Source organism: Trichomycterus rosablanca, chromosome 2 (genome assembly GCF_030014385.1).
Source record: "Trichomycterus rosablanca isolate fTriRos1 chromosome 2, fTriRos1.hap1, whole genome shotgun sequence".
NCBI lineage: Eukaryota > Metazoa > Chordata > Actinopteri > Siluriformes > Trichomycteridae > Trichomycterus > Trichomycterus rosablanca.
Genome location: NC_085989.1, coordinates 24,856,622 through 24,868,502, shown reverse-complemented (window position 1 = coordinate 24,868,502; position 11,881 = coordinate 24,856,622). Strand labels below are relative to the sequence as shown.

Below are 11,881 nucleotides of genomic sequence, written 5' to 3'. Positions count from 1 at the left end.
ATCTCACAATAATCTAAAACCACTGAATTTGAAGCAAAACTCAAGAGAGTTTAATAACGTATGGCGCTTTTAAAGATGTACATTTTCCTGAATACCAGGAATCTTTCCTCTGCCCGGTAACACAAGTTACCTGAAGAAATATTTGTCGGCAGGTGAGTTTTTGAAAATGATAGACATGTCTTCAACAGTTTTGCACTGAATTAATTCCTGCTGATTGTTCATTCACTGTAGAGCCAAAATAACTTTATTTAAGAAGATATTTACAATAAACTACGTTGTTGGATATAGCAGTCCACAAATACTGTACAGAATGTAGCTAAAAGAGAAATATTGCCGTGTAGTGGTTACTGGAGGTAATGCTACATGATGTGACCAGAAAAAAAACATTGTTCAATGCAAGGTGACAAGTTAGCTAGCTGATTAATTTGCACAGTGTGAATTGACGATTGTCTAGTTAGCTAGCTGTTATTTTACCCATTGAACAGGTCAACTTGGCCGTCATCGCAACAATTTCCTCCCCCCCTGAGAGATCTGGCAGATGTACTGGAACTGGTGTTGAAGGAATACAGGGAGCGTAGCATAATTTTCCATATGTTAGGGCTCTCTGTAAGAATCCGCCAGTGAAAAAGGGGTCAGTGACTTTATATCTGTCAAGTGGGGTGTGTGCAAGCCTGTGGCACTGGGCTTAAACCTTGCCCCCATAAATTGTCTGTATACAGTTTGGGAGCCCCTCTCCATATACACATGGATTCTAGCTCCTTTTGTTTACATTTTACCTACCAAATACATGCAAGTAATGGACTGTCTACATTGCCTCCTGGGTGGCACAGTGGCTAAGTGGGTAGTGCTGTCATCTCACAGCAAGAAGGTCCTGGGTTCGATCCCCAGGTGGGGAGGTCCGGGTCCTTTCTGTGTGGAGTTTGCATGTTCTCCCCGTGTCTGCATGGGTTTACTCCGGGTGCTCCGGTTTCCTCCCACAGTCCAAAGACATGCGAGTGAGGTGAATCAGAGATACTAAATTGTCCATTGGCCAGAGATACTAAATTGGCCAGTGATAGCTCAGTGGTTAAGGTACTGGACTAGTAAACAGAAGGTTGCCGGTTCAAGCCCCGCCACCACCAAGTTGCCACTGTTGGGTCCCTGAGCAAGGCCCTTAACCCTCAATTGCTCATTGTGTAAGTCGCTTTGGATAAAAGCGTCTGCTAAATGCTGAAAATGTAAATTGTCCATGACTGTTCGATATAACCTTGTGAACTGATGAACCTTGTGTAATGAGTAACTACCGTTCCTGTCATGAATGTAACCAAAGTGTAAAACATGATGTTAAAATCCTAATAAACAAACAAACAAACATTGCCTCCTAGTGTAAAGGACCTGGTCAGTAGTTGAATAAAGCAATAAGCCACGAGAGACCGTGCGTTACTGCGATTTTAAAATCATAGCAGTAATGCACGGTCTCGAGTGGCTTATTGCTTTTATAAAACGGCGGTCAATATAAAATATAATAAAATACAACAAAGTTCAATGTATAAATGTTTTTATTTAAAAAAACACTTACAAAAAGAATTCTTCCGTGAAATCAGGTAGTCCGTTAACAGTGTTGCTAGGCAACATGAGAGCGAACATAACATTTGCAATAAACATGTCTCCACAAACAGTATTACACTATTTCTTGGACGAAACACCCGCTTAATGATTAGGATTACTGTTTATATTACGCTTCCATGTATAGTACATGACTTAAAATAGTGTTCAACCAAGTTTGTACTTTTTCTTTTCAGTGGCATATTAATGATGTGAGGTGGTCATATACATATATACGTATACGGTCATATACGTACGTGTACGTATATCAGGGATTTTACAACGGCTTAGAACGCGGCTCAGCCAATCAGATTTTAGGACCGGAACTATCCGTTTTATAATATATAATTCTTGCCAATGGATTGGCACTCTGTTGTGTCTGTTCCTGCCTTGTGCTCAGTATTTCAGGGTGGCTCTAGACCCAACATTTTCCCTAACCAGGATGGTATACTTTTATTATGTAAACCAATGGTGACAGCATATTGATGCTAAACAGCACAAATGTGACCATCATTCTTTTCTATTTTGTCTTTTGTGTTATTTCGCCTGCACCTGACACTGCTCTTATTTTATGTCCTGTTGTCATGACCACTGTTGCCAAGGAGAGGGGACCTTATGAATAAAAAGAAACTTGAACCAGGGATCTTGTAGCCATAATATTTAATTCATTAACTGAGACAATGATATTCACATTTAGAGACCACTAAGAGACAAGCAGAAAAAACCTTAAATACATTAGTAGTGACATGTAAAATATCTTCAGAACAGATTCTGATTTTAGATGTTTCATTACTTAAAATTAATGTTGAATTAAAATTACATTTTATAAAAAAATCAGTTATTAGAATGGTGGGTGAATGTTGGATGAATGTGTGAGGGGGAAAAAGTTTTGCTTACAGTATTTCGTGTTATAAATCCAACACATTTGATGTTCAGAGCCTGGTTTCATTTACAATATTAGTTAAGAGTGCTTTTTATACAATTGGTTTTACTTTAGAGGTTACATTGCATTCACCCTTTCAATACTATTCATCTTCCTTTTTAAGTCTAACAATTTATTTATTTATTAAGCTGATTTTAAAAATGACCTTTAGATTGTTTTGTGCTAATTGATCCACCTAACAGACCAGGCTCCCTCTCCCCCTCCCTCCCTCCCTTTTTGGCCTCTCACTGACTCCCTATTCATTTGTTCCTTGTGATTTGGGTGGTACTGTCTGGCGCTGTTTTATTTTATTTTTTTTTAGATAGCATTTATTAACATCCTAAACACCTCTCATGTTTTTGGGTTTGCAAGTAAATGGACTATCGGTGCCTGTAAATGGACAGTAATCTGCCTATTTTATTGTAAGGAAGAGAAAACTCTATGTCTAATTTTGCTAACCATTTTTCAGTCTAAGCATGATTTTGGTGGACAAACCTTCTTTCTCAGTGATTTGCTGCATTTGAATTCAGACAGCTCATCTTTTTGAGGACGTGCATTGGTCAGCTGGATGAAATCCATCTTCGATTGTAGTTCTGTGCTAAGGTATCAGATTGTATCTACCTGACCCAGCTGAGTAAGCCAACACCAAACCAGGAGAGCAGCAGACACATTTCTGACAAGCCTAGATTCCTTTTCCACCAAGGAGCCTCATTGCTTTTTACAGCGGTAAAACTTTGGCTCTCCAGGCAAACTGGTCCTAAAGTCTTCCACGGCTGAATTGGGACAAACAATAGCGCTGGTCTGTGTCAATTAATAATTCATTCCATCAAAGAAGAAGAGGGACACTGTTCACCTGGTAAACGCCTGAGGACGGAAGATTTTGAAGAGAACATATGAAAGGCTGCTTTGATGGGTTTGGAGTAAAGTTGTTAAAACATCGGAAGAGAGCACCGGCCAAGTAGAGGATTCAAAAATCTGAGTGCAACTGGACAATCAGTTGCAAGGCATCAACCAAGTAGCCCTAGCTAGACCTGTAGCAGAAGAAAAAGTGTCGTCCCGGTGGTGGCCCGACGGGTGGTACAGAGACAGCAGGATCATGGTGAACACAGGAATGCAGCTGATCAGCTTCACTTGTGCTGTTACAGGCTGGGTGATGGCCATTGCTGTGACAGCTCTGCCACAATGGAAGGTCACAGCCTTTATAGGGCCTAACATCCTCACGTCTGAAATTGTGTGGCAAGGCATCTGGATGAACTGTATCTATCAGACAACTGGCCACATGCAGTGCAAGACTTACGACTCGTTGCTGGCACTGCCGCCTGACATCCAGGCAGCCCGCGCCCTCATGTGTGTGGCAATTTTCATGGGCTGGCTGTCCTGCACGGTTTCCTGCTGCGGCATGAAGTGCACCACATGCGCCGGGGATGACCGCCATGCCAAGGCTGGCATAGCGTTGTCCGGCGGGGTGCTTTTCATCGTGACAGGCCTGTGCGTACTCATCCCCGTGTCCTGGACAGCCAACACTGTGGTGCAGGACTTCTACAACCCAAACATCCCCATTCAGAAGAAACGTGAGCTAGGACAGGCCATATACCTAGGGTGGGCAGCTGCTGTTATCCTGATCATAAGTGGCACTGTGCTAAGCTGTACCTGCTCTTACATTGAGAAAGGACCCTACAGACGTGGCTACATTGGTCGCAGCTTTGCTAACTCCAGGCCATCGCCGATGGATTCCCCAAAACCTATTACCACCAACACTTTGCCCCTTAGGGAATATGTTTAAGGGAAGAAAAACACGAATGGAGCATGAGACGACAATACAGGGGTAAAAAATTATTGCATAACATACTGATCAAGAGATGCAGTTAAGTAGTGGTACTACTAGCACAATCTTTTTATATGTATACTGTCTTTTTGCTTCTTTCTTTCAAGGTAGCAGAACTAAGTAAAACTGCACTATAGTAAAGTATTTCTTATTTATCAGGTAAACTGATAAAATGTTCGATACACACTAGACTAAATAGTTAAACACTCCACAGTTTTCTTGATGTTTAAATGTTTTTAAGTTTCTGGTCGTTTTGCGAATTGTGTGCATTATTAAAATAATAGAATATTTTTTGAGAAAACTTTGAAAATGCTGAAGTACTCCTTTCAAGTAATATTCCTGTATTTTTCTTTTAAATGTATATTTACTACAGTATATTTATCAACTAACACTTACAATGAAAGGCTAAGGGCAGTTGTTAAATCTGTCAATAATAAGTAAAAACCTAAAATTGTTAAAGATAATGATTGTGCCCTGATACATTTATACTATTCAATAACAAGCCTGACAGACTTGCGTGAAAACAATTCTTAGTTTTTGCAAATGAGTGCGTCTGCTGCATTTGTATTAAGCCATGTACAAAAAACTCATACACATATACAAATATGTGAGGCCTTTTCACCAACGTCTCACATACTGTACTTTTATCCAACCTTTAAACTATGTAGTAATTAAATTCTGGTTACTTACATTTTCATGACTACATAACATATACAATAACACAACCACAAATGTGTTCTTCTAAAACAGAGACTATCTGGAATAATACATTATAAAGGTTCTGAGCTTTATGCAGAAATAAATTTCACTAAACAAGACATTCAACAGTACACGCTTTGCTTAAATGTAGGGCAGCATGCTATCACATGGTGTCAAGTACCTTGGTTGATCCTCTCCTCCAGTCTGTGTGGAATGGGTTTACTTGGGTTCCCTTTGCGTCCCAAAACATGTACAAAGTAAACTGGCTGCTCCATGTTGCCCCTTGGTTCAAAAGTAAATGTGTGTAATGCCCTGTGATGGAGTGGTGTCTTGTGTTTTCAGGTGGTACTAAACCCACTGCCCTGACCAGAAAATATAGCAGCAATGTAGGTATGGGGTAGAAAAAAAAAGAAAAAAGGTTTGATCCTTATCTGTAGTCTGCAAGGTGTTTGATTTGTCTGTGTGAGGAACCCACTGCAAACCTAGGTATTATATGGTGTATATACAAAATGTACACCATTAGCTTGTTGGATATTCTAATATAATACCACCACCATCAATATGGAGTCTCAACGTATACACTTTCCACAAAAGGTGTGTCTGTGAGAACATGTGCTCTTTCACTCATAAGAGCATTTGTAAGGTCAGGCCCTGAAATAGAACAAGAAGGTCCAACAATAAGTATGTCTTACACGGTTTTTCTTTCGTTTCTCAGTACATGCTCTTAAAATGTTTGTTTGTGGTCATTACACACTGCCATTAATGTAACAGCATAAAATCATGTTGAAAATAAGTCTGATTTGAATACATCACAGTAACTCTGTGTTCTACAGTCTAATTTTTATGAAAAGTGTTTTTGACTATGTAAGCATGCTTGCTGTGTTTAAGGTGTATTTATTCATTTATTAGAAACATCGGCTTCATGTTGTGACAATAAATAAATGTGATAAAAAAAAAGGTTTATTAGTTATCTGCAGTAATTATGCAACAGAAATATATTTTCAGAAGAACTACAAAAATCCTTGACAAAAATAGTTAACATTTGTAAGAAACCTCTTCTGTTTTAGGTCTGAAAAATAAGCATTCTTTAAAGATACTGAGAATTTTCTTTTACACGCTAAATTTTATTTATTTTATTAGGATTTTATTGTCATATTTTACACACTTGGTTACATTCATGACAGGACAGATAGTTACAGGTTACACAAGATTCATCAATTCAAGTTTTGGACAGTCATGGACAATTTTGTAGCTTGAATTCACCTCACTTGCATGTCTTTGGACTGTGGGAGGAAACCCACATATACATGGGGAGAACATGCAAACTCCACACAGAAAGGACCCGGACCGCTCCACCTGGCAATCGAACCCAGGACCTTCTTGCTGTGAGGCGACAGTGCTACCCACTGAGCCACCGTGCCGTCAAAGTGAAGTCAAAAACTTGTAAGTAAATGCTGCAACATTAGCAGAATTCAACTGCTTAGTCAGATTCCAAGAAGAAGGACACCTGTGACAGTGCATCTAAAACAAGATTACAGAAAAATATTCAACAAACAACTCAACTCAACAAACAATAAACTAAAACTAGTATAGTTTAGTATATATATTACATTAACTAAATAAATGTTATGAAATACTGACCATGCAAGACACACAATCCCTCAATTTTTGTGAGAGGAATTACCTGAAATTCTTTCCTCTCCATCAGGTGAGTCTAAAGATGCCCATCTCTTTGGCGCTGTCTCTATAAGTGTGAGATCATCAGGCTTCAGTGTCTCCAACAGGTTCTTTCTCTGAAGGTATCTTTAAATGCATTACTAAGGACAATGATACTTTACTCCAGAGGCTGTTTAATGCTTACATATATTATAACCAGGGCTGGTATTACATTATGCTGTGTATTCTGTAAACCTCACAACAATGTTTGTGAAGTGCATCATTAAACAGCAGTTAAAATTGTTGGTAGAGCTTTTTCTGCCTATTTTATTGGTTTGTATGTTTTACACTCACTTTAGGAACCTAAGGTCTGTTCTTTTGTCTAATTAATAATTTCATTTGGTTTAAAACAGTGCTTTAAGGTTAATTAAATTATTATATACTACTAACACTAACACGTTACTCATAAAGCCAGCAGCCTGAGCACCACACAACTCCAGAGTACTGGGAAATTTGGCTCAAACCTCACTTTCAAGATCTTTTAAAGGTTTGCCTTGTTGTCCCTATGCCTGTGTAGCTTTCCTTCTTAGACACACGTGGCCAGTAGGTGGATTTGACACTTAACTGCTCTTAGGTGTCATTCAGTGAGTAAATGCTTAAGCACTTAACAACCTGCGTCAATATGAGAACAAAGTGTTTGCTGCTAATCTCTGGATCCACCATAACCCTAATCAGGTAAAAGTGGTAATTGAAGATGAATGAATAAAGACTTTAGTTAATCCAACTGATTTAGGCAGCCAGTAGGACTGGTTAATTCAAATACATAATCTTAAGAAAACTAATCATGTGGTTTGTGATTACCATTAATTAATGATCTACCCACCATGAATACAGAAGCAGTTTAGAGTACCACCTATGGACATGTTTTTGCACGGTAAGAAGAAAGTAAAATACTTAAAGTACACCCATGTGAATATGTCAGACTCCATACAGAATAAAACTGGGCGATAAAAGAACACATTAGGTCCTGGTTCTATTATGCTCCATAATTAACTTCTGATTTCCTGAAGTCAAATCTTTTTAGTCCTGGCAACTCTATGTCCCATTTATCCTGGGGTCCTGTGTAATTTGTTTTTACTATTTCTACTGTGGTAATATCAAATAATTTCCTTAGAGTTAAAATAAGCACAGTATATGTTCTAGGATACTGTAATCGATAGAAACGTTCTGCATCCTGCAACCATTCCAACATGTCAGCAATAGATGGTGAAAGAGCAGATCTGGTCACACATAAGTGAATAGGAAAAGAGTTTTGCTCATAAAGTTGGAAAGCAGCAGGAAGCTGCTTATGGAGTGAATCCCGTACTGAGCAAAGAGCATACCTGCAAAAAAAAAAGAAAAATTAGAACTAGGTGATTAATCACAATCAAAATATTGCATGAACTCATACCAAGACACTGCAGTTTTACCTGATCTCTAGCTATCTGTGCAAGTATAATTACCATTAGCAATGATTTTAAAACACTTTCTTGTGCTACAAAGAACAATCATTTGTTTAATCAAATTCTGTTTGATTGGAAGTCTAATGCCATTTGTAGAATGAGTCAATACCTTAACAAAGATTCAAGAGAATTAACAAATTAGATTATATTATACTCATCATAAGCAGCCTGACTTGGGTTACAAATTGCCTTGGATCTTTGTAGTTTTCCCACATACAGTTGTGGATTTTTTTTGACTGATGTGTATCAGTGCATTGTTTAAAAATCAAGTCAGGCTACATTGTAGTGGCATTTAGAATAAAAAGGGAAATAAACTGTCCAAGACAACTTCTGTGTTGGGACTTCTCCAACCTGTACTGCACAGATGAAAAGAACCAGCGGTTTTGTCTTCAGGTTATATGGAGCTTGACTTTAGGGAAGTTATTTTGTTGTATCTACAGTAGTGTTCAAAATAATAGCAGTCCAACATTATTAACCTGATAAATCACTGTTTTTAGTAGAAATGCTATTTCTACATAGCAAAAAATTCACTTGAAAGTGTAGTAGAGTAATGAAAACAAAACAAACCCAACAATTAGGACATGCATCCCACTCATTCTGAGTAATCGAAGCATTGATTGAAAGGGGGTTGTTCAAAATAATAGCAGTGAGGAGTTCAATTGGTGAAGTCATTCATTCTGCAGAAGAACGGGTGTCAGTTTTGGCCCTTATTTAATGTAGGAGGGTGGCAAATGTTGCACAGGTTGGTCATAGCTCATTTCCTTCTGAAATACTGGGTAAAATGGGTTGTTCCAGACATTGTTCTGATGAACAGCGTACTTTGATTAAAAAGTTGATTGTAGAGGGAAAAAACATACAGAGAAGTGCAGCAAATTCTAGGCTGCTCAGCTAAAATGATCTCAAATGCCTTGAAGTGACAACCAACACCTGAAAGATACGGAAGGAAGCGTGGAACTACTGTTCGAATGGATCGAAGAATAGCCAAAATAGCAAATACTCAGTTAATGATCACCTCCAGAAAGATCAAGGAACATCTACATTTACCAGTGAGTACAGAAGATGATTAAATGAAGCCAATTTACCAGCAAGAACTCCTGCAAAGTCCCGTTGTTAAGAAAAAGACATGTCCTGAATGGGTTAACATTTGCCAAGGAACACATTGACTGGTCCAAAGAGAAATGGCTCAACATTTTGTGGACTGGTGAAAGCAAAATTGTTCTATTTGGGTCTAGTGGCCGTAGACAGTATGTCAGACGACCCCCAAGCACTGAATTTAAGCCAAAGTTCACCGTGAAGACAGTAAAGCACGGTGGTACAAAATGATGATATGGGGATGTTTATCATACCATGGTGTTACGCATATTTATCACATACGAGGGATCATGGATCAGTTTAAATATATCAGAATACTTGAGCAGATCATGTTGCCCTATGTTGAAGAAGAAATGTCCTTAAAATGGGTGTTTCAACATGACAATGACCCAAAACATCTTGGTTACAGACAAACAAGATTGAGGTAATAGAGTGGCCAGCCCAATTCCCTGACTTCAATCCCAGAGAGAACTTGTGGGCTGAAATCTGAAACGTGTTTTTTTGAGGCAAAACCCAAAATTGCAGAAGAACTGTGGAATGTAGTCTAATCATCCTGGACTGGAATACCTGTTCAGAGGTGCCAGAAGTTGGATGACTCCATGCAACACAGATCTCAGAAACAATTGTTCTGCCACTAAATATTAGTTCAGTAATTTAAAGTAAAGTGAATCCTCAAACATTTTTTCATGTTATAGATACATGTTTTGAGTTTTTAAAGAAAAATGCTGGCACTGCTATTATTTTGAACAGCCTAATATTCATTTTTCTTAATTTTCTGTAAAGGATTGACACAAACTGACTAAATTTTGTTAATGTTTTGATTTAGAATTGAAAGTGGAGTATTTTCAGTGCATTTGCATTTATGGAAATAAAAGTTATTATAATGATTTTGTGCTTTATTCGCTTTTTTAAAATCACTGCTATTTTTTTGAACACCACTGTACAACATCCTGTCAGATGGTTTCATGTAGCTGTGTAATTACTATTTTATAAATAACATTATGTTTAAATGTCATTATTGCCTTATTTTTATTATTGTTAAGGCAGTAAGAACATTTTATTAATGGCCACCTTTGTCAGTAGTTTTACTAAGGCATATCTCTCTCAGGCAGTTGTAGCTCAGTGGTTAATGTAGTGGCCTAGTAATATGAAGGTTGCTGGTTCATGTCCCAATATGCCACTGTTGGGCCACTGAGCAAGGCCCTTAACCTTCAATTCCTTGCTATGTATTCGGTCAACTCTAAGTTGCTTTGTATAAAGCATCTGTAAATGTAAACGCTCCCGGGGTCTGGTAGAGAATGCCGTCACAATCTTACCATCAAGTCCTCTTACTGGTTCTCTTGATCAATTGGAAATGGATATTAGCACATTAGGAATGGCAGGAATAGTTCTAGAGAACCATACTAAACTGAACTGTACTTTAGTGTACAGTGCAATAGAAGAAGGGCACAAGTGTGTCAAGACTCCACTTTTAACGCAACACAAATATAAGCTGTATTCTATTTGCTGCCATAAGGGACGCTGTACTGACTGTAAAATGTGATTTTGTCCAGTTTGGTTGGGTAAAGCAGTTTAATTTAAAAAGCACAGCAAAACTAGGGATATGGAAAAGATGTACAACAGGATGTGTGCTTAAACTGTGCTGGCCTTGTGTTTGCTTCTGCAAACGTGAATTATTTAAATATATGCTAGTAATGCAGTAGCTGGAGTATTAGTTTTTTGTTAGACACCAAGTAACTTACATTTTCTCACTTAATTGACCCAGGACAGTGTCTATAGCATGTAGCAGTTTAAGCTGGAGGCGCTCTTGTAGTTGTGGAAATGAAGACAGTGGAGTGTTATTCAGCGCTACATTCTTCAGCGCCCTCATCTGTTCCACCAGGTTCCCCAAAGAACCCATCAAAAGAGTACAATCCTCAAGAACAGTTCTCCAAGTGTTTCGATTCGTCTCCAAACTCTGAAAACATTTTCTGAGTTCTTGCTGTAGCAGTAATAATGCAGGCTGAGACATTATTCCAACATTAAAATAATTTCTCAAAGTATGTTCTTAAAAATGGGCACCATGTGCAATATTCAAGTTAGTTACCCACATAACATGTATTACATGTCAGAGTGTGCAACAAGTGTGCAATTCGGGAAGCAATTTGCCTCTTAAATCTATGTGTAATTAGGACTCGAAAAAACTTAGTTCTCTTAGATTTAGAGAACTTGTATTTGCAGTAATCTGATGCGCACGTGAATGAAGCTACAGACAGCAATTTTGTTTAAGAAACGATTATAACTCACTACAAAGACTCGGCTGCAAAACTAATCAACATTGAGTTTCTACGGTTTGTGTATAAATACACGTGTTATTAATAATCGAATATTTCTAAAACACTACCTTTAACAATCGGCTAAACCGCCTGGCATTATGTGCCTAGATTACCGTGTTAGCATTTTACACCGTCCTGCCTTAACTACCAATCCAGACCTGCCTTTCACAAGCTCGTCCAATAAGCTCTGCAGGTATTGGTCAGTCTAGCCTGTTGTCCTAAAAGCGACGAATGAACTGTGGTGAAGCTTTGGTGAGAATGACGTCACATCTCTTTCTGCTTGTTC

The 11,881-nt window shown here is 38.3% G+C and overlaps 2 protein-coding genes across 2 annotated transcripts; one reads left to right on the top strand and one right to left on the bottom strand.

Moving 5' to 3' along the window:
- The first annotated feature begins 3,602 nt into the window (after positions 1 to 3,602).
- cldn35 (claudin 35) lies at positions 3,603 to 4,289 on the top strand. The gene has a single exon (XM_062990455.1). It carries the CDS (start codon positions 3,603 to 3,605, stop codon positions 4,287 to 4,289), a length of 687 nt encoding a protein of 228 aa, XP_062846525.1.
- Positions 4,290 to 5,972: 1,683 nt separating this feature from the next.
- On the bottom strand, positions 5,973 to 11,728 carry airim (AFG2 interacting ribosome maturation factor). Its single transcript, XM_062990453.1, has 4 exons — positions 11,023 to 11,728; positions 7,895 to 8,068; positions 6,715 to 6,833; positions 5,973 to 6,551 (listed from the first exon to the last, which is right to left on the bottom strand). Exons 1-4 carry the CDS (start codon positions 11,289 to 11,291, stop codon positions 6,511 to 6,513), a joined length of 603 nt encoding a protein of 200 aa, XP_062846523.1. The 5' UTR covers positions 11,292 to 11,728; the 3' UTR covers positions 5,973 to 6,510.
- Positions 11,729 to 11,881: the final 153 nt, after the last annotated feature.